The 21,659-nt window shown below is 43.9% G+C and overlaps 1 protein-coding gene across 2 annotated transcripts in view; it reads right to left on the reverse strand.

Annotated features, from left to right (window-relative positions):
- The window catches only part of ASTN1 (astrotactin 1), a 531,426-nt gene extending 523,414 nt beyond the window's left edge, over positions 1-8,012 (reverse strand). For both annotated transcript variants that reach the window (XM_006867074.1, XM_006867075.1), the window contains exon 1: positions 7,505-8,012. In XM_006867074.1, the coding sequence (XP_006867136.1) occupies positions 7,505-7,787 (283 nt within the window). In that variant the 5' untranslated portion in view covers positions 7,788-8,012. The remainder of the gene's footprint in view (positions 1-7,504) is intronic.
- Positions 8,013-21,659: the final 13,647 nt, after the last annotated feature.

The following is a 21,659-nucleotide window of genomic DNA, read 5'->3' on the forward strand; positions in this document are numbered from 1 at the left end:
AAAAAAGTAGAGGACAATAAACGCTGGCAGGGATGTGGCGAGACTGGGACACTCCTGCATTGTTGGTGGTATTGCAAAATGGTCCAACCTCTCTGGAAAGCAATATGGCCCTTCCTCAGAAGGTTGGAAATAGAAATACCTTATGATCCAGCAATTCCTCTTCTTGGTATTTACCCACAAGAAATATAAGCCACAACACGAGACGATATATGCACACCAATGTTCACAGCAGCACTATTTACAATAGCAAAAAAACAGAGGCAGCCAAAGTGCCCATCAATTAAAGAATGGATAAACAAACTGTGGTACATACACACAAGAGAATACTATGCTACCTTGAAGAATAATAAGGAAGCTGCAAGCTACCGCTTAACATGGATGAACCTTGAGGACATTATGTTGAGTGAAATTAGTCACAAAAGGAGAAATACTGCATAGGACCATTACTATAAAAGCTTAAGAAAAAGAACCCATACTAAAGGCGGGTGGATTCTTTGCTGGTTGCTGGGATATGGGGTGGGGGTGAGGGCAGGGAGGGGAAGGTGGAGCACAGGGCAGGGAATAGACAGACATAGGATAGTTTGGGTGCTGGGGAGAGGGGCAATATAAAAGAAGGGAGAGGGGAATGGAAGAACAAAGCAGACGGGAGAGCAATAAGACAGGTTTGCATGGGCTAAGTGGGACAGAGATAAATAACGATGTATGCACAACCTTGGAACAACAGGGCTCTGGGATACAGAGATTGAGACATGGCTGGAATGAGAGAAAGGGGGGAATAATGTTAAGAGTCTTGGCTGTCTTTTGAATCTTGGTTTTCCTTGCATTCCATTATAAAATAGACATTGGAGGGGGAGAAAAAGGAATATCCAGAAACATCACCATAGAAAGCTTGTAAGTCCGTCTTCTGCCTATAAATGATTGGAACACCTAAAATGGGGCTACAATGTGCCCAATGAAAGAGGCTTCCTGCGGAGGCTCTGCATTACATAAGACCATAGGTGGAAGCCTGAACCACATCCAGCTCTTCAGAGATGGGAAATTTCCACTTGAAAGGACAAGCAGACCAACTTGGAGCAGCTAGAAGAGCAGATGATACTTCTTGAAGGAAAGACTTACAGGAAAAATACAAAACAATAGAGGCAGATTGACTGTTACTACAAGAACAAGCAAGTTGCTTGCCCAGGAGACATGAAGGCAAGTGATCGGGTCCCTTCATTGTAAACCCCCTTCTAAGACTAAGACTCAGTGGGAATAGAAGCTCTGATTGGTGACCACGCTCGTCACAGATAAGGGGCAGTGAGGGAAAAACAGCAATGAAGCTGCAAGCTAAGCCCTACAATGTTCAATAGATTTCTGTGAACCCAGGTGGAAACCAGGTTGGTCAGCAATGTGGCAAGACCTGGGGACTCTTGGGCCCAGAATCAGTGACACAGCCACAGAGGAGTAGAGTAGAGAGTGAAGCATCCAGCTGTTAAGAAGAGAGGGCATATGCACAAGAACACCCACACTTGCAGATAATACCCACTTGACCTGGCTTCAATAATGACTGGATGATCAGAAGAAGAAAGAAGAGGAAAAAAGGAGTAATCTGATACAATTTGATGAACTTGACCTACACCTATGGATGCAGTAGTTCAAAAGAGGAAACAAATCCTTACAGGAAGGATCATTCCCACCCCCTCCATACACAGAATAGACAGAGATGGGCAACTTGGACATTGGCTACCCAAAATGGGTGGGGGGCCTACAAAGGCAATAAGTGACTGATTTATAAGCTTTCAAGAGTGAACCTAGATTCAGAAAGCATGAAGGAAGGTAGAATCTCCACTGAGTAGTATCCAATCTGTCTAGGCGGGGCTGATGAAATGAAATGTGGATGGGTCTCTTGTCATACAATAGTGAATAATTATTATCAGGACTGCTTGTGAGGGTTGGAAATGTAAAGGTAGACGTTTTGTAGCAAGGAGGGGAGTGATTAACTCTTCAACCTAGAAGCAGAGGTCCCTGGGACCATCAAGGGAGAAGAACGGAGAGCAGGACTTGACCCAGAGAAGCAGTGATGCCTGAGATGGAGTCAGAGACGATGACGTGGAGAGATGGAGCAGCTGGGGACACAGAGAGGGAGAGGGGCTGTGTGCTGACGACCGGCAGGGCAGGCTTGTAGTGTATACCGTTTGATTGGTTGATGATGCATGGAGGGGATTGTAACCATGGCAATGAAATGATATACGATAGGATGAATGTAAAACTAATGTTCTTCCATGTAAACGATCACATAATTCATAATACAAAATTTTTTAAAAAAGCCCATGCAGTTAAAGAAAAACTCTAAAGCACAAGAACAACAGCTTTCTTCACCAAGTTTCACACATGGGAATGCTCAACAGTTGGGTCTGAAAAAGACAGAAATCCTCTAGAAGTAGTAAATGAGACTGGTGAAGATGTTCTATTCACAGTAAAGAAAACCTGGAAGTCACACTTCAGGCTAACCCCTCATATCAAAAGCCAATATGTTTCCAAAGATGGAATGGCTACTGCTTTGAAAACTGAGACATGAAACTTTAGTGCAGACATGGAATTTTAGTTGACTTGCTTGACAAACATTTTATATTCTCCTAAGAGGAGTCCTAAGAAGTGCAGCTAGAGTACTCCTTGGAGGCCAGGAAGGCCAAACTTCGTCTCTCATACTTCAGACATACTGTCAGGAGGAACCAGTCACTGGTGAAGGATATCATGTTTGGTAAGGTGGAGGGTCAGAGAAGAAGAGGAAGATCCCCAGCCAGATGGATGGGCAAGGTGGCAGCATCAATGGGCACAAGCATGACAACAATTGTGAGGCTAGCCCAGGATCAGACAGTGTTTCGTTCTGCTGTGCATAAAGTCGCTATTAGTCGGTACCGACTCGATGGCACCTAAAACAACAACAAAACAGGAGCCCAGGAGTCCTAGTGTAGGATAAGCACTGGACCACAATGCTGGTTTGAATTGCAATGTTGGTGGTTCAAACTCACCAGCCACTCCTCAGTAACCCTATACAGGGTCGTTATGAGTTGGAACTGACTGACAGCACTTATCAACAACAAGAGGAGCCCTAGTGGCACTGTGGATTAGGCATTGAGCTGCTAAACAAAAAGGTGGTGGTTCAAATCCTCCAGACACGACGAGGGAGATGTTCCCATAAGGATTTACAGTTTCAGGAATACTATATAGGGATGGCATCAGTTGGAATCTACACAATGGCAGTGGGTTTGGGGGGTTTTGTTTGCTTGTTTGTTTAAGAGGGTTATAAGGTTTATGTATCTAAATACATTACGTAAGAAATTACAGCTGATTTGCATATTTTGGAGCATTGTACAAAATTTCCGAAATTTAGATTACCGGATTAGAGTTGCCAGCTAAATACCATAAAGAAGGTGTAGAAGTACAGTACAACGGGTATTGGTGGGCAATGTGGTAGTCTAGAGATGGCATGCCCTGACTAAAAGTATTCAAACTGAAAACATTTTTTAACTATGTGTAAGCAAACAAAACACAATTAGAAGTCACACCTGGCACCACCAGTTTGAAAATCCTGCCTCAGAGAAGAGGAGACCCTTCCTTTCCACGGGATTATCCGACAAAAAAATTTGTCACAGCTGATGGTGGATATAGTTTCTAGGAGCTACTCCTCACTGCTTTCTCTGTTTTATTAACCTTCCACACCCACACCTGCCACTCTCCCTGGCTCTTAAGTGGAGAACCCTGAGCCACTACCCAGAGCCGGGTGTGGTCTCCAACTCTCACAACACAAGTCTCTACCGGAGGCAGGCTGATCTCTGGACTGCTCTGTGCCTGTGCCAGCCTCATATTCACTCCAATCACTGGGCTTTTCCTCATCTTCTATCCATGACCTCCTGCATGTGGCACTGTGGGCTAATGCGTCAGACTGCAAAGTGGTTTGAACTGCAAGGTTGGTGGTTCGAGCTCACCAGCTGCTCCTTGGAAACCCTATACAGGGTCGCTATGGGTTGAAATCGACTCGACGGCACTTAACAACAACAACATCCATGACCTCAATGTTTTTACCCTTTCTTGTTTTGTTTTTCACTTGGTTAAGTGCCATTAAGTCAGTTCCAACATATAGTGACCCTGTATATTGGGTTTCCAAGAATAGGTTGGTGGGTTTGAACTGCCAACCTTGTGGTTAACAGTCCAATGTTTATTCTACAGTGCCACACCAGGACTCTACCCTTCCTAAATCAAGGCAAATCCCCTCTACTTTTCATTCCATTTGTGTTTCATATTTTATGGTACAGAAGAGTAGAATAGACCCAGACTGCCTTGAGAGGAGTGAGGAGACATGAGTGAGGGTTTAGAGCAAGAATGGATCCCTGCTAAGTGGAGAAGGCAGGAAGATCATTCAAGACAGAGGCAATCTCATGTGGGAAGTCCTGGAATAGTCCTGAAAGGCCATGACAGGGTTAAGGAATGATGAGTACTGTGTGGCTGCTCAAAGGGGTCACAGCTGAGAGAGGTTGGCTGCAGTCAGAATGAGGAGACCCATGTTTGCCTCATTGAAGTAAGAGCACTACTCCTGGAGGCAAAAGGGAGACACACTTTTTTTTCTCTCTGTCTTTTCTTTTTCCACCCAAGGGAGTAACAGGATCTAATTTTGGTCATGGCTCTTCCAGGTTCTCCTCTTAATCATGAAAACACATCCTTCATCATTCCTATACCCCAACATCTGCAAAAAACAATCAGATACAGTTATTTATAGCTCTTACAGATTAGGAGGAGTCCTGCTATGGCACTGTGGGATAAACAATTCACTGCTCACCACAAGGTTGGAGGTTCAAACCCATAAGCCACTCCTTGGAAACCCTACACCAGGTCGCTATGAATTGGAACTGACTCGACAGCACTGAACAACAACGCCGATAGTACAAAGAGTTAATGGACTGGGTTGCTACCCAAAAGGTTCAAGTAATCCAGAGCCACCTCCAAAGAAAGGTTTGACAATTACTTCAAAAAAGTCAGCCATTGGAAATCTTGTGAAACACAGTTCTATTCTGACACACATGGGTTTGCCATGAGTTAGAACTGACTGGACTAGAGTTAGTAGTGTCTAAAAGTGCTGGATAAGTGAATACTCACTACATTATCAGGACTAGTTGATGCAGATTCCTCCAGGGAATGGATTAAGCAAACTAGGTTCCAGAGATAAAGTAGGAAAGTTCTAAAGCAAAAGCAGGCACAGCCCTTACTATTAACCATAAGTGACATGACCCAGGGCCACAAAAGTTCATTTCAAAAGCACCTCCATTTGAGTCTATCCATGAACTTGGACTCCTCTCCTTTCTGACTAACTCTGCTCTACCATCCAAATTGAGATTCTTTAGGAATAGGGTCTGTTGTCTATTGCCTCAAATGGGAGTAAGGGTAATGTAAGCAATGCTTTATCAACAAGTATATCTGGCCTTGAAGTGAAAGAATATGTCCGCCTTTTGTAAATGCAGGTTACCATAGCAACCCCAACATGGCATTGTAATGGGCAGCTTTACACAGAGGTGCCTAAAACCCATTCTTTAAGATCTAGGCATTTGCTGTGCACTTCAGATCCTACTTAGCACATCATGAATTTTGGGCCTGGTTTTGGGATCTATAAAAAAGAAAGTGGAATTTTGAGTACTTGCAAGTCCAGCCTCCCAGTTTTTTTACACAACAGACATAACCTCTTCATACACAGCAACCAGGGCATGTAGAGCCCGAAATAAGCTCTTTAGAAATACATAGTTATTCTGATGAACAGATTGTACTTACACATCAGTAGGACTTAGACACAAAATTGGCATCTACTGAAAAACCTAGTAATTTGTACATTCTAATAAGTAGTATATCCACAATGTTCTCTGGCCCAGTCAGCCTCCAGTTTCATTTTGTTATTGGTGTTTTGTTAATGCAAAGATAAATAACCCCATCAAAGTGTGTAGGTTGGACGTAATAGGTTTCACTGAGTGAGTGTTCCACCAGGAACTAGAATCCAACTTTTCAAAAGCCTGGGCAAGTTTTGAAATTGCTTTTCCGTAGTTCTTGGGAAAATGGAGGTTTACTTGCCCACTTTCTAATGGTTTCACTGTGTAGTTTATCTCTTGTGCAGAAATAGCAAGAAGGACGCATTCGTATTTCTCTTACAGCTGTAATCCACCTATGGCCTTCAGAAAGCCATGTTCCTGCGAAATGAACTCTAGTTGGTAAGGCATTAAGTAGACAGAGAACCTCCAGGACATTTTTTCCCTTGGACACACAAACTTACTTGTGGTTATGTTAGAATTATCTCCTGGGCAAAATATGAATAATGTACAGTATCATCAAAGAAATGGATTGCATGGTGGGTGCACACAGCTGGGTGAGAGATGCATATGGACATGGTGAAGTGAGGGAAATGGTAGCACTGAGTTGGAATTGAAGACCAAGGGTTTTTGTTTGTTTGTTTTCTTAAGTCACATGAACTTGTGGTGCTTTGAAAAATGCCAGATCATGACCATGATATCTTTACAGGTTGGTAGTGAAAAAGAGATGGCTTTGAGGTGATTGGAGGGTTCCACTTCCTGAATGAGATTTGTGGTCTAAGAAAATGGAAATGGAGCAACAAAAGAAAAAGAGAGATATTTTAAGTAAACACATAAAGCAAGACTAAACACAAAGGAAGAGCCTGTTGCCCAGGGAAGTCATTCTGTATACAGAAATGCCTGTGTTTATCTTAGGTAGAGTTAAGAACAAAGAAGGCATGAAGGTTAACAGACAACAGTTGAAAGATTGCTCCATCCAAGGAATCATGATGTGATAGGGGGATGTGGAGGTGGTTGAATGTGGAGGTTGTTACATTTCAGCATGGAGGTAGGCCTTCCCAGGATGGAAACCAGGTGTAAAGGAAACTTGATGGCACTGAATGGAGGCCAGAGAGAAATAGCAGTCACCTGGGGACAGATAAAAGGCCCTCAGAGAGTGAAGACCAGAAATCCAGCCAGTGCAATCTGGCCTACACAAGACCCACAAGGTGATGACCGGATGTCAGTTTCTACTACCCCAGGAAATTCTGTGATTGGGTCTGTGTGTCCAGGGGGCTGCGAAGCAGAGTTGAGCATGTGGCCAGCTAGAGAGAATAAAGGCGTAGGGTAGTTGAGCTGGTAGAGGACAAGAAGTATGCTGTGGATATGCTCTGGAATCAAAGCTGGGAGGTCAGGGCTGAGGCAGGCTTCAGAGAGACTCAGTACAACCTGTTCCTTTATGGCAGGGGAATGGAGGAGACGCTCAGGGCCCAGCATTCAGGTCGGATTTGGGGCGAAGTCAGGTGCACTGAGGCGCTACCCTGCAAGTGGGTGTGGAGTTGGGAGTGAGGCGTATCCAGGGAGATGGGAGTGGGGGAAGGGGAGGTCGCCAGCGTGTGGGTGTGTAGAGGGAGCCGGAGTGGGGGTGGGGCGCCGGTCCAGCGCCTCCGGCCGCCTCGACCTCCCCCGGGACTCACCCAGCACGAAGTAGGGCAGTTCCGTGTTCTCCAGGTCGTCCACCACGACCATTTCTCCCGGAAAGTCGTTGCGCACCGAGAAGAGGAGCTTGGGCTCGGAGGCCGAGGGGCTGTGCATGATGCTCAGGTCGTTCTCACGCAGGAAGGGCAGAGCCGACACGGTGATGCTTTTGAGCTTGCACTCCAGTTCCTTGGATGGATCCACGTCGCCGGCGGCCGTGGCCAGCACCGCCGCCGGCCACCAGCAGCAGGCGAACAGGGCGCAGAACCGGGCTAAAGCCATCTTGAGCCCCGGCCGCCTTCCTCCCAGCGCAGCGATGGTGGGGGAGGTAGCGAGCGGGGAGGGAGCAAGCGAGCGAGCGCGGGAGGCGGGGGAAGGTGGGGAGGGGATGCGGTGCCGAGAGAGCCTGGTCCCCGGGTTGCGAAGCCGCTCGCTGTGTGCTGGGCTTAAAGCTCTGATGCCAAGAGAGCCGGGTTCTTTGTTTCCCGGAGCTGCTTATCTGGAGAACTGGAAGGAAGGACGTCGGGAGGAAAGAGGAAGGAAGCTGAGGATTCTAGGGAATCAGGTCAGCCCCCTGTTGGCGCCAGTGCTTCTCTCTTTCACCTCCTTTGCATCCTCCAGCCAGAGCACGCTCTTGTCTATTAACTACCTGAATAGCATTTTTTTTTTTTTTAATCAGGTTTTGCAATACAAACTCTTCCCTCTCGAATCACCATCCAGATGGTTTAGGAAGGGCATTCACTAGTACACACCTTTAAAAGAGCACTTCCTCAGAACAGGTGTAGATAGAGGAGTCTCTAGATGAGATTTTATGGATGCCAAAACTGCGCTGTGTTTGTAGCTGGCCACACTCTTGTTTTTCACCCATTAATCAGATTTGAGCATCACAGAGAGGCTGTAGGGTTAAATACACACATGTGCACTTTCGCACTGCACTAACTTTAAGAAATATTTAAAGAAAATATTTGGTAAATAGATACAGGTAGATAGATAAGCAAAACAATGCTACATACAACTAAACAGGAACCCAAAGCATTTATTTGCAACTCCTCTCTGCCTTTTCATTTAATTTCTATCACAAATGTTGTTATCTACCAAAATCAAAAACATCCACTGCCTCGGAGTCCATTTCCAACTCGTAGTGAACCGACAGGACAGTCGAACTGTCTCATAGGTTCTGCAAGGCTGTGATCTTATAGATACACACTGTCACACCACCTTTCTCCCTCAGAGGGAGTGGTGGGTTCTAACTGCCAACCTTTTTAACTGAGCACTAAATCACTCATTTTGCTCTGGACTGCAAAGTCGTTTGAACTACAAGGTCGGTGGTTCAAGTTCCCCAGCCGCTTGCTCCTTGGAAACCCTCTACAGGGTCGCTATGGGTTGGAAACTACTCACTTGGCAGCATTTACCAACAGCACTCCTTATTGGGAAGTCCTGGTGTGGTGCTGTGGGTTAATGTCCCAGACTGCAGAGCTGTTTGAACAGCAAGGTTGGCAGTTCAAGCTCACCAGCTGCTCCTTGGAATCCCTACACAGGGTCCCTATGGGTTGGAACCGACTCGATGGCACTTCAAAATAACAACTCCTTTTTATTTACAAATATATATACACCATTTTGAGAATTTTGTAATTGATAGAAACAAGTAGAATTAGCATAAAAAATATGTTGGAGATTTTAGACAAATAGAACAGAACTAAGGAAATAAGAGAACCACTGAATTTTTAAAGCACACTTGAGAAATGGGAAAGGAATTTATTATTCTTAGATGTGACTAAAGCCAATTTCAGCCTAATCAAGAGTGGTGGTGGTGGACCCACGATTGGTTCCAACTCAACAGCCACCCTATGTAAGGTTTCTGAGGCTGTAAATATTTGTGGGAGCAGAAAGCCTCATCTTTCTTCCTAGGAGCAGCTGACAGATTTGAACTGATATCTTATAGTTAGCAACCCAATGCGTAACTCACTATCCTAACAGAGCTCCTGAATCAAGGAACAGTGTATATATTTATCTCACTGTTTAAATTTTCTGAGGAATAACAACAATATGATCAATAACCTATGTGAGATCAGTTTCCAATAGTGCTTTTCAGTATTGCTTTTTAAAATGATGGCAGCATGCAGTAAACAGTAATAGAAAGTGATGTCTGGTGTACTGAAATCTGACATTTCACTGAACTTTCTCTCACATGATAACCAATAACTCATTTGAAAAGCATACCCTTCCAACATCATTTATTCAAAGTTGAATCAAACACTGTGAAATACATAGTTCTTGCTTCTAGGAATTTAATGTACTAAGGAGCTCTGGTAGCGTAGTGGTTACGAATTGGGCTGCGAACCTTAAGGTCAGCGGTTCAAAACTACAAGCCGCTCCGCAGGAGAAAGATGAGGCTTTCTACTCCCGTAAAGATTTACACCCTCGGAAACCCTGTACAGGGTCGCTATAGGTCGGAACCGACTCGATGGCACTTAACAACAACAACAACAACAACAACCTTTTATAAGAGGGAGCCCTATTTCATTTTCAGCCTACCTGGTGTCAATTTATTGGCATATGTGAATGTATATCTTTAAAAAAAAAAAGACATTTGCTGTATTATTTTACAAGACTACTCTGTTGGATGAAAGGGAATAGAGAATATGGATCATATTTAAGGTCATGTTTAAAGGGTGATGTTTATCACACAAAAACACAAAATTTCACTCCAAATTTGTTATGCCAAGTAGAGTTTTAAAACCTGACACTTTAGAATTAACTTAAAAGTATCATTACCATGTATAATAGTTAGGGTTCTATGTCAGCTTGACTACGCCAGGATTTCCATTGGTTTAGCAGATAAGGTGTGCTTATTTCCATGGTGATGAAACCTAACACACTCTATGATGAATGGGCATAAGCAAATAATCAATTAAAGGGGTGCTTTCTTTGGGGTGCTCCCAGTATAATGGACACATAGAAAGACTCTCTCTTCCACTGTGGACCTGGGACTCTACAGTCATAAGCATTTTCCTTGATAATAAATTTCTCTTTATATATTTATACATATATATGTTTCACTGGTTTTGTTTCTCTAGAGAGCCCTGCCTAAGACACCACATAATAATACAAATGACTGCAAACATCTACTATGCCCTTTCTAAAACTCCATCTTGATAGCTCCCAAGTGTGCTCAGAAAGACAAAAACCTAATGGTACTTTTTCCCTGGTTTCCCTAGCATTAAAAATAATCCTTTTAAAAATGGGTTAAGCTTAGTTAGATGAGGTTGTTATTGTTTTTAAGCACTGTCGAGTCATTTCTAACTCATAGTGACCCTCTATAGGGTTTCCACAGAGCAGTTGGTAGGTTTGAACCACCGGCTTTGTGGTTCAAACCAACCTTGTGGCCCACTGCTTATCCTACAGCACACATCAGGACTCCTAGATGAGGTTATTTGCCCTTAAATAATTAGAGTGGATGCCAGGAAGTCACTCATAGTGCTAGAATATTAGAAATGGCAAGAACCTCATCTATTAGATTCAATATTTCATTTAAAAGATGAGGAAATGGAGGCCAATGAGATATAATGAGGTCTTTTACTCAAGGTCAGTATGATAAGAAGGGGTGGAGTCCTGTACTTTTTCCACTACGCAAGTATGTTACTCCCTGATGTACCCATGGATAAATCTTGGACTTTATGGATCACAATAATTCATTCAGCATATACTTGACTACCTACCACATACTGTGTATTAGATTAGACATGGCACAGACACTAGGGTACTCCTGTTTTGAGTACTTTATAATTTGCTACCATTTTGAAATCCTTCTCTTCAATCTTTGCGAAGTGTCTTCAGTTGTGTTAGATAACCTAAGTGAGTCATTGGAGTTAATATTCTGAAAGGTGACAATAAAATATATATATATGTTTTTTTATTGCCATTTATAGTGAAAAAGAGTGCCCATATTAAATTTCAAGTGTAGAGTAGGCACTGGACTGCTAACACAAAGTCAGCAGTTCAAATCCACCAGCCATCTGTGGGGGGAAAGATGAGGCTTTCTGCTCTGGTAAAGATGCACAGCCTCCTATACAAGGTTGCTGAGTCAGAATCAACTGGATGGCAGTGAGTGCATATTTTAAAATGCCTATCAACTTGGAAATCATCATAGGAAGTTGGTATCTCAAGTTTTTATAGACTTCTGTCTTTATGGGGTGGCATCCTGGTGTGGTACAGTGGGTTAATGCACTGGACTGCAAAGTCAGTTTGAACCACAAGGTTGGGGATTCAAGCTCACCAGCTGCTATGGGTCAGAACCGGCTCGAAGGCACCTAACAACAACAACCACCCTTTATGGAAGGTTTGGGCAATAGAAGCTGTAGAAATAAAAGGAAATCACATGTGTTATTGATTGAATTGTACCAAATTTAAAAAATGCATGCTATAAATCCCAACTTCTATGACTATGGTAATCATACCAGTTGGGAATGGGTTTCTTTGTTATGCTAATCAGACAGCATTAGTGTAGGGTGTATTTTGAGTCAATCTCTTTTGAGATATAAAAGAAATTAAAGAAGTGATTTGAACAGTGATGGGGAAAGAGATGCCAAGCCACATGAAAATTTTCCAGGAGCAGAAGTTCTGAAGAGACAAAGACCTTCCAGAACCAACACAGAGAGAAAACCTTCCCCTAGAGAAGGTGCCCAGAATTCCGTGTGGCACTTTATGATCAACACTGGACTGCAAACCGTAAAATCAGCTGTTCAAAACCCACCAGCTGCTCCTTGGAAGCCCTATGCAGGGTTTCTATGAGTAGATGTTGAATCGAGGACTTAATAGCACCAACAACAAAGTGTGAGAAAATAAATTTCTGTTTGTTAAAGCCACCCATTTATGATATTTCAGTTACAGCAGCACTATTTAAGAGAGATGTTCATTCCCCCGTTAATAAAATGGGGTCAATGGTCTCTGTCTACCCTACAGGACCCTGGTATGTGCAATAGCCAATTAAAATAATATATGTACAAATGTTTATTACACCCTAAGGCGCTGTAAAATAGCAGATCTGTTTCTCTAATTTTGAGATCTAACTTCCTGTGTTTAGTTGCTAAAGTCTTCTTCCCTTGATTCTTATAGCAGTTTTTGAAAGGCTTTCTCTGCTGCTTACTTATTCTGCATACAGTTACCAGACTGAGCTTTCTTAAATCTACCTTTCATCAGGCCATTCTAAACTATTCCTTTCCTAACAGGATAAAGTTCAACCAAGCTGGTTTGTAATCTTTAATTCTCTCCCAAATATCAAGTATTTGTTCTTGTAGGTTGACCACGCACAACAATAACTGTGCCATCCATTGTTGTTGCCATCATAGAGTTGGTCCCCACTCATAGCGACCCTATGCACAACAGACAAAACTGCGCGTTCCTGCTCCAACCTTACAATTATTGCTCCGCCTAAGCCCATTATGCCAATCCATCTCACTAGGGCTCTTCCTCTTTTTCTCTGATCCTCCATCTTACCAAACATGATATCCTTTTACAGTGACTGGTCCCTGCTGACAATATATCCAAAGTATGAGAGACAAAGTCTAGCCATCCTGGCCTCCAAGGAGCACTCTGGTTGCACTTCACCCACTCATACACACACATAAACATCCCAGTTAAATTAAAGGCCATTTCATGTTTTCACTTTTAACATGCTATTCTGTCCACCAGGAATGCACCAATCTGCATTCTCCACACCCACCCATCTCTCTAGATTAATCTCCAGCCTCACCTGTGCAGTGAAAATGTCAATCTCTTGATTTTTTTCACAGCTCCAGACACTGAGCCTTAGCTACCCACACTCAGGAGGCAAAGGACCATTTCCAAAAACAGTGCCTTGCATTCAATATTCTTGTGTGAAAAAGGAATAATATTAGATACTTGTTAGAGTGGTTGTGAGAATGACTGAAATTATGTACATAAAGAAAAGTCTGATACATTTTAGATACTTGTTGTTAAGTGCCTTCTGTAGGTTCCAACCCATAGCAACCCTGCATAGGGTTTCCAAGAAGCAGCTGGCGAGCTTGAACCACTGACCTTGTGGTTCAAACTGACTTTGCAGCCCAGCGCATTAACCCACCATGCCATACCAGGACTAGGTACTTAATAAATGGTAGTATTTGCCTTTATCTCCTTACTTGATTATTTCAAAGAGTAAAGTAGCCTTCAGAATTTTCTTCACAGGATTTTTTCCTTTTAAAAGATGAGGAAATAAGTGATTTATACTCTTTGTTGTATGCCCAGGAGAAATGACTGCAGCTGCCTACCAAGCGACATGTACAAGAACATTCGTAGCAGGTTTACTCATAATAGACAAAAAAATGTTAACAACCCAAACATCCATCTCTCTCTTAGAGATCTTAGACAATTCAACTTTCTTTCTTTCATTGAGATTGTTAATTATTTGTTCAACCACTCCCTCCATGTATCGGGCTGTCTTTCACAATTTTACAAGAGACTCAACATCTGATGTCTCTTTCCTGGCCAACACCAGTTCACCTCTGTCTCTAGGAAGCACATGGGTAAATAACTCAGGAGAAGGACAGCAATCGTCTTAGGTTTTCATAGGTTAACTGTGGAGAGCTGAGGGTCTGTGTTCCTCCATTTTCTGGCGTACTTTGTAGCTTAGGCAACATATACTTGTAATATGGAGAGGAAGGCTTAAAGGAAGCACCACTATATAAGGTACAGAGGAGGGCATATAGGTAGAAGTAATGAAATGATAGGGCTTAGGGCGTACGTGTGAGATCCTATTTCCAATTCCCACAATTTATTCAGAACATATGGCAATCTAATGTCTTTTAGCTAATTTTAATTTATACTACTTTAGCATTCAGTAACAAATGCATTTTATTTCTCTCTCTCTCTCTCTTTTCCCCTAGTCCAAAGAATCTCAGATGCTGGCTCATCATTTTAGTTTAGGAAACTAAACTGAAATACTTCTCTCCCTTTCTTTCCTTGAACTCTTCCTCTCCACATTTTCCTTATCACATGACTTATTGTAAGGCCCCCAAGCTCCTTTGCCAGCTTCCACCCCCCACCTCCTCTGGTGAACTGGATTTTTCTCGAAACTATTATTCTCCCATTCTCTTGCCAAAAATTCCAGTGATTTGGACATATTTCAGTTTTGCATCCTCATTTGAACATGAAAAGCCTAATTCAATTCAAAGTTAATATTCACTTCTTATACATTTTCTTTCTGTCTCTCTCTCTCTTTCTCTCTTTTTGCAGACCCAGCAACAGCACCTGCTACACAGAAACAAGGCTGGTCCTGTTTTGATTTCTCTAGTCTTCCTTTAGAAACCAAACGGACATCCACAATCCCTCTTTCTGACAGTCACTGAAGTGAAAGAAAAAGACACAGAAGGAAAACATCACAGGCCAAACAATTCCCTTTTTTGAAAGTGTGACATCCCCCACCCCACTGCCCCTTAAACCTGAAGTCGCCTTTTTGGCTTTGGCTTTGTCTCCAGAGTCCGGATTTGGGGACAGACTGTACCTTGATTTAGCTACTCAGCATCTCTAAATCTGTTTGTCTTTCTCGGCTTCTTACTAAGTTCCTTTCGTTTTATTTACTTTTTCTTATTTTCATTTATTTGCCTCTCTTTTGTACCTTTTGGTTTATGTATATTCTATGAAATAGCTGTTTCTCACTTGGGGGTTCATTTCTAATTAAATAATTCAGGACCAAGAGGCCAAAATGCACAAAACAACAGAATGAAACTGCAAATTAGAAGGAAATGGTTCAAATGGGTCTCTGTCTCTGGGAGTTCTAGTTAAGCAAGCAAACAAAATCTGGGACAAATGATAATTGTAACTCCAGGAACATAAGAAGAAAATGTAATTAGCTCCCTAGCTTTGTCCAGTTTGTTCCTGAGCCTTTTAACATTCTGCAGCCCCTCCATCCCCACCCCCATGAATGCATCCAAGGCTTTCTTATCCACACCAAAAAGTCTGCTGCAAAGCTGGGAGGGTTAACAGAGCTGGTACCCCAGCCTCCTAGTTAACCAAAGGAGACAGCCCGTGAGGCCCAGAGCCCGCCCTCTGCCAGGCCACGTAGCCAATGGGCATCTGTGGGGAGTGTGAAGCTATTTCCCATTGGCTAACCACCCTACATGCATAAGAAAGAAAGAGAGAGGCTGGCAGGGCAGCATTGTTATCTTAAGACACTCATCTAGAGTCTCAGTCTGCAGGTGACACTGCTTAGGTACAGAGCGCCGAGTCGGAGCAGAGAAGCGCCGGGCTGCAGCCCTGGGATGGAATCCGCCTGCCTTGGAAGCTGCTCGCTACTCTTCCGGCAGCACCTCCGCTGAGCTCGGAGGATCCCATTTAGTACTCAACCAGGGCTGTGCACCTGCCGCGCAATCCGAGCGCCGGGGCAGGTCTGCAGGCTGCAGCCGAGAGAGCGGGGAAGCCGGGGGAACTGCCTCTGCCCATGTGCAAAGCAGTGTTTTCGGGCGAGAGAGAGAGAAGGGGGCGAGTCTCTGTAGAGTTGGAAAGAAGGCACGATCTTAGGCTTCTCTCGGTGAAGGGTCTGCAGACTCCCCGCAAGCTGGGTTTTGCACTTTCTTTATCTCTGTCAGCCTGCGTGTGCCCTGGCCCCGCGCTGAAGCCCCATTGAAACACACACACTTTGGGTGTTCGGAGTCCTTACTGCTCAGCGGGAAGGCAGCAGGCAAGTGGTCTAACGGCAGCGGTGGCGCATCAGAGGCGGCAGCAGCAAAGCGAGGAGCAAGAGAATTTGAATAGAGACCTCCGCTCCCTCTCACACCGTGAGGGGGAGGCATTCACATGTCCCCAGATGAGAAGGAGCCACAAGAAATCATGAAGTGAAAACTTTGGAAAGCTGCCACTGGAGATGTTGCACAGAAAACTGGGATCTTTGAGGAGTCTCCTCCCAGTCATTGAAGGTTTGGGGAGCAGCTGATACAGCAAGGAGGGCTCTTGCAAGGATTCAAGGTAACTGAGCAGGGGCTCGGTGATTTCTCTCTACCCCTTTTTGGTGTGTCCGTGGGGAGTGGGCTTCATCTGCTCTCATACAGACCGCTTGCCTGGCAGTTGCAGAAAGAGAGGGTGATTCCAGCTCGCTGAGTTTTTGTTTTGTGGAGCTGAGCAGAGCACTTTGGGGCTTAGCTAGAGGTGGCTCTGGTTTTGCCTCCTGATGTTGCATGGCCATCTCAGGGCTTGGGCACTCTGCGTGACCTATATTGCTGTTTGCCTGGTTTAAGTCCTCAAAGTTATTGCAACTCCCATTAGCCTCGGAAAATTCAATTGGGCTGCATAATTGCAGAAGATGACTAGGACGTTTGACTGCCTGGCTGATGCTGGACTGAACTGTCTATGGGGTTCATTCTATTGGAGAAGGACTCCCAAAAAAGCTGAGGTCAGGGTATATGATACAATTGTACTCACATGTACTTAGAGCCCTGTGACATGTCAGCAGAGCCTGTTTCTTTCTGTCTTGCAAAGGCAACCTGGAAACATTCTGGAGAACGAGAGCAAATAGGGTGGTGGTGGAAGCCCCATTGATTGAGTTGAGCCTGGCAGAGTACTGGAGACACTAAGGGCAGAGAGCATCGCTGTGCTGAAGGGAGGTGTGTGCTGATACTGTCTAGCTGACCTTTCTCCCTGTGTCTGGGTACGTAGCCGAATGCTGCCTATGATGTGTGTATGTGTGTGTGCTTGTGCTCACAGCTGCATGCAGGGTGCAGGCTACCCATGGAAGAGCCTTGCATTTGCAGCACCCTGCCCAACCCACGGAAGGCTGGAGTGTTCCTTTTAGGAGGAACCTGAACTTGTAAGCTGCTGTTTTAGTCCAGAGGACTTTTCTCCTCTCCAAGCAGTATCTCTGTACATATTTATCCAGGGTATATAGACCTAAGTCAAATATTAACTAATAATGAAGTTAATGCACTGTATCAAGCCTGAACAGACCCCTCTGTAAAGAACTGTACATTTTCTTCCTAGCCCTGGGAGCTGTGTGACATGAGCAGAAATAAAAACAATAATATTAATGATTGCTTAAAAGAATAGAATTTATAAAAGGCCATGCTTACAGCTGGTTAATCAAGCAGAGGCCAATGATATATCAGCATAGACCAATCAGAAAGAGAAAAGGTATCTTGAAAGTCACTGACCATGTTCTCTTGAATACATGCAACCTCAGTATTCACCAAGCAGTTAGAGTATTTTACGGACTCCCCTGGGGGAAAGTCTGATGACATCAGGCAACAGCATAGTGATGCTGGAGTTTGTGTGTTTTCCCTCTTGACTTCACAGTCTTATGTGCACAATATTTAGGTAAGGCAGGACCATTCTGGAGTTTCCTGTCACCCCAAATAAGTTTCCTGGCAGCATCCAGGGTATGCCCAAGCAATGCTGCCATAATGATCCTGAAAGCTTATCAATATCACAGCTGCCACCTACTTTGGAGCAAGATGTACACCTTGCTTCTTTAAGAAGAGATACGGTCTGAGAAGGTGCAGAGCATGGGTACTGTGAAATGTTTGGGAGAGTAGAATCAAATGTCAGTCCATGGTCTTCCCTGTTGGAAGCAGCTGGCTCCAAAGGGAGCTGGGCTGTAGCCATGGAGGACAGAAGATCTTTGATTCTTGCTTCCCTCCTCACATCAAAAAATGAGACTGGCACTGTCGCCCAGAATGGAGTGATATGTGCTGCAGTGTGGGCATACGAAAGGAGGCGATGAGGGTAGGGCTGAAGAGAAAGGAAAGCTCCCTGATGTTAGCTTCTGGCCCATCTCAAGGGTGGAGAGCATCCTTTCAAAGATCATCCTCTGGGTGTTCCTCTGGCCTACTAACAGGTTGTTTACTGAGCAAGGCCAGAGGGCAAAGAACATGCCTGCGTCATCAACTCCTTCTAATCCCCTTTCCCCAGGCACAGGCTAGCCACTGGGGAAGACAGTATACAAAAGATCCCCTCAGAGACTGTGCTCCAAAATCCCTCCCCAGCTCACAAACAAGAGATAATCTGGAGGGACTTGAGACATCTGCGTGGGCACTTTCTGCTGACTGGGATGCCTAGCGTTGAGCTTTTCTGGTTCTTGTTTTGTTTTCCCTACTGTGTTGTGTACTTTTGGTGATTCAATTCTTTCTCTTAAATAATAAGACCCTGTATAAATTTTGTAACAGCATCCTTTCCAAAAGACTTGGAGCATTTTACAGAGCTCATCTAATTAATCCTCACTTGCCTTATTGTCTTATTTATCTTTGATTACTCAAAGAAGTAAAGCTAGAAAGCTATTAGCTTTCTTCATGCAAAAAGAGAGAGCAGAGAACCTCAGAAAGATGAACTGATTTTCTTTGGGTCACACAGCAATAGGGGAAACTATGAAGAGGAGTTTGGATCACATCACTCCTAAACCTACCCTAGATTCCACAGCTGTTCCTGAGGAGTGATTTTATCTTCATAACTGTGGTTGCATCTTACAGGGAAGGGAGGTTGCAATGATACAGGACTTGTCCTCTATGAGGAATAAAGACCCTATGAGATTTTGCCTTTGCCTTCAATGATCTTAGGGTCTAGTTAGGAAAGTAAGGCTGGTGGTTATCTGTGAAAAGGCAAATGGCAGTGTGTGCTTGAAACAGCCATTCAATACAAGAGAAATCACAGGCTGGCCTAATTAATCTGCAATTGATTTGTACAGATAATGAGAGCTATCAGTATTCAAAGGAGGGGGAATTTGAATTGAGCCTTCAGGGATGGAGTAGGATTTGTTTGGATAGGGAGAAATGGGGGAAGAATTCCTAAAGACAGCACATGCTAACTGCAACTCAGGTGAGAAGACTGGCAACTTCAAGGCTTGTGATATCCCTTGGAGTTTACCCTGGACCTCTTCTCTGCTTAGATCCAGGAAATACCATGTTGTTATTGTTGTATTTGTTAGATGCCACCGAGTTAATTTCAACTCACAGCAACTACATGTAGAAGAGCTCCCATAGGATTTTCTTGACTGTCATCTTCATGGGAGCAGACCTCCATGTCTTCACTGGTTTCGGTATTTCCAATATGTATTGACCTAGAGGACATTGCCCTAGGACCCAGACTGAAGGCTCTGAAATGTTGGGCATCTCATTAGACACTGAAAATTACCCAGCCTTCTCCCTATTTACAGGTCCAATTCATATATTCTGGGGAAAATATTGCTTAAGGTCAGAGGGTTGGTCAGCTTCATATCAAAAAATTCGTCTAAGAGGTTATTTGGAGAAAGCATGGAAATGCCCAGAGCACATGAGAAAATTTTATGTTTTAGAAACAGAATTAGCTCCTAAGGAAGGGCCTTGATTTTTCTCCATTCCCTATTCCCCCACCCAAATGTTCTCTTGGGGTTTACACAGAGCTGGCGAAATGCCAAACCCTTAGGCATTTAGCATTGAGCAGGAGATTTCCAATCTTAAAATTCTTGAGCATGCCCATATACATAACCTTTTGTCTTCCCTCTTCTGTCCCTTTTAATAAAACATATGCTGTAGCAGTCACAAAGGAGGAGACCACAAAAAGCATGTGGGGGTGGTGTGCAATATTGCCTGCAGCTATACCAAGGGGTTCTGGGATTGCACCACTGAGCAGAAGAAGGAAGGGACAATCTGCAAGTCCAGACAGCTTCCAAGAAAGGCCAAGGACTGCAGATCACCAGGAGGTGATTGTGTCCAGTCTGCCACACACATTTGATTTGCTCCAGTAGTGGGCCTTCTCTTGCAAAGGAAAGGCCAAGACTATGTGTAGGGCTTGAGAGGGGACTGATGATACAACTGCCCGCATATTGTTCTTGTTTAGGACATCTGTTTACACTGTAGGTCACTGGTTGCTAGGGTGATGGTGGTGGTGTGCCATGGAGTTGGTCCCGAGGGTTTCCGAGGCTGTAAATCTTTACTGGAGCAGAAAGCGTCATCTGTCTCCCATGGAACGGCTGGTAGTTTTGAACTGCTGACCTTCTGATTAGCAGCTCGACTCGTAACCATTACACTACCAGAACTCCTTGGTTGCTTCTAAATGCGTAAATTCTTACCAGGTACTGAAAGTTGGATGACTTCCCTGAATTCATGCCATAATTGGTCTCAGGTTAAGAGGAAAATACCTAGGAACCTAATCTGTTTGCTTGTTTTGTCCCTAGGCCTTTCTGTGAAATTGACCATGCAGTTAGATTGTGGGTCAGATGGCTGTTCTAGTTAGCATTTGAGAATTGCTGTGTTTGGGGACTGAGGTAGAGGTGTAGGCCCTTTGGTGTATGTTTAGTAGTTATAGATTATAGCCTCTTCTGTTTGAGAGTGAAGATACAGGTAGCTCAGTTGTTATTCAGATTGGGGCTGCAATGGGCTGGGCTGGTCTGACCTCTTTTAAATTGCCACTCTGCCTTGCAGAGGAAGTAAAGTTGAGTACCACCATTATAGCATGGAAGCGTCAACAATCAGTCCCCATCATTCCCTTTACTGGAGCTCACATGAATACCTGGGATGCTGGGTTGGGCAAAGGGAGTGGACAATTTTATAACCCAAAGGACTGAGTTCAGTATGGTAGCCACTAACCATATGTAACTTTTGAGCACATGAAATGTGTTTTCAGCAGAAAGTATACACTGGATCGCAAGGGCTTAGTACAAAAATAAGAAAGGAGACTAATAACGCATCAATAAACATTAGTATTGATGACATGCTGAAATGATAGTATTTTAAACATGCTGGGATCAATAAAACATATCCAAACTGAATTTACCTGTTGTTGTTTATTTAACTTTGTAATATGACTACTAGAAAACTTTAAATTGCAGATACGTGCTCACATTCTATTTCATTTGAAAATTGCTGGGCAGGCCTTGCAGAGTAGTAACAGGTCAGCATGGAGAAAGGGCAGAGGCATGAGTGGAGAGGAAACAGAGACATGAGAAGAGAGAGAATGTGGAGGTAGAGTGAGGGGCAGTCCAGTGCAAACCTCTAGGTCTGTTTTTCTGGACTCTAAGGTCAAGGAGGAATCCTGGTATGACACTGTGGGATAAAGCACTGAGCTGCAAGGTCAGTTTGAACCACAATGTCAGTGGTTCAAATTTACCAGATGTTCCTTGGAAACCCTATACAGGGTGGCTATGTGTTGAAACCAACTCGATGGCACTTAACAACAACA

The sequence above is a fragment of the Chrysochloris asiatica genome, unplaced genomic scaffold (assembly GCF_000296735.1).
Source record: "Chrysochloris asiatica unplaced genomic scaffold, ChrAsi1.0 scaffold00100, whole genome shotgun sequence".
In the NCBI taxonomy this organism is placed as follows: Eukaryota; Metazoa; Chordata; class Mammalia; order Afrosoricida; family Chrysochloridae; genus Chrysochloris; species Chrysochloris asiatica.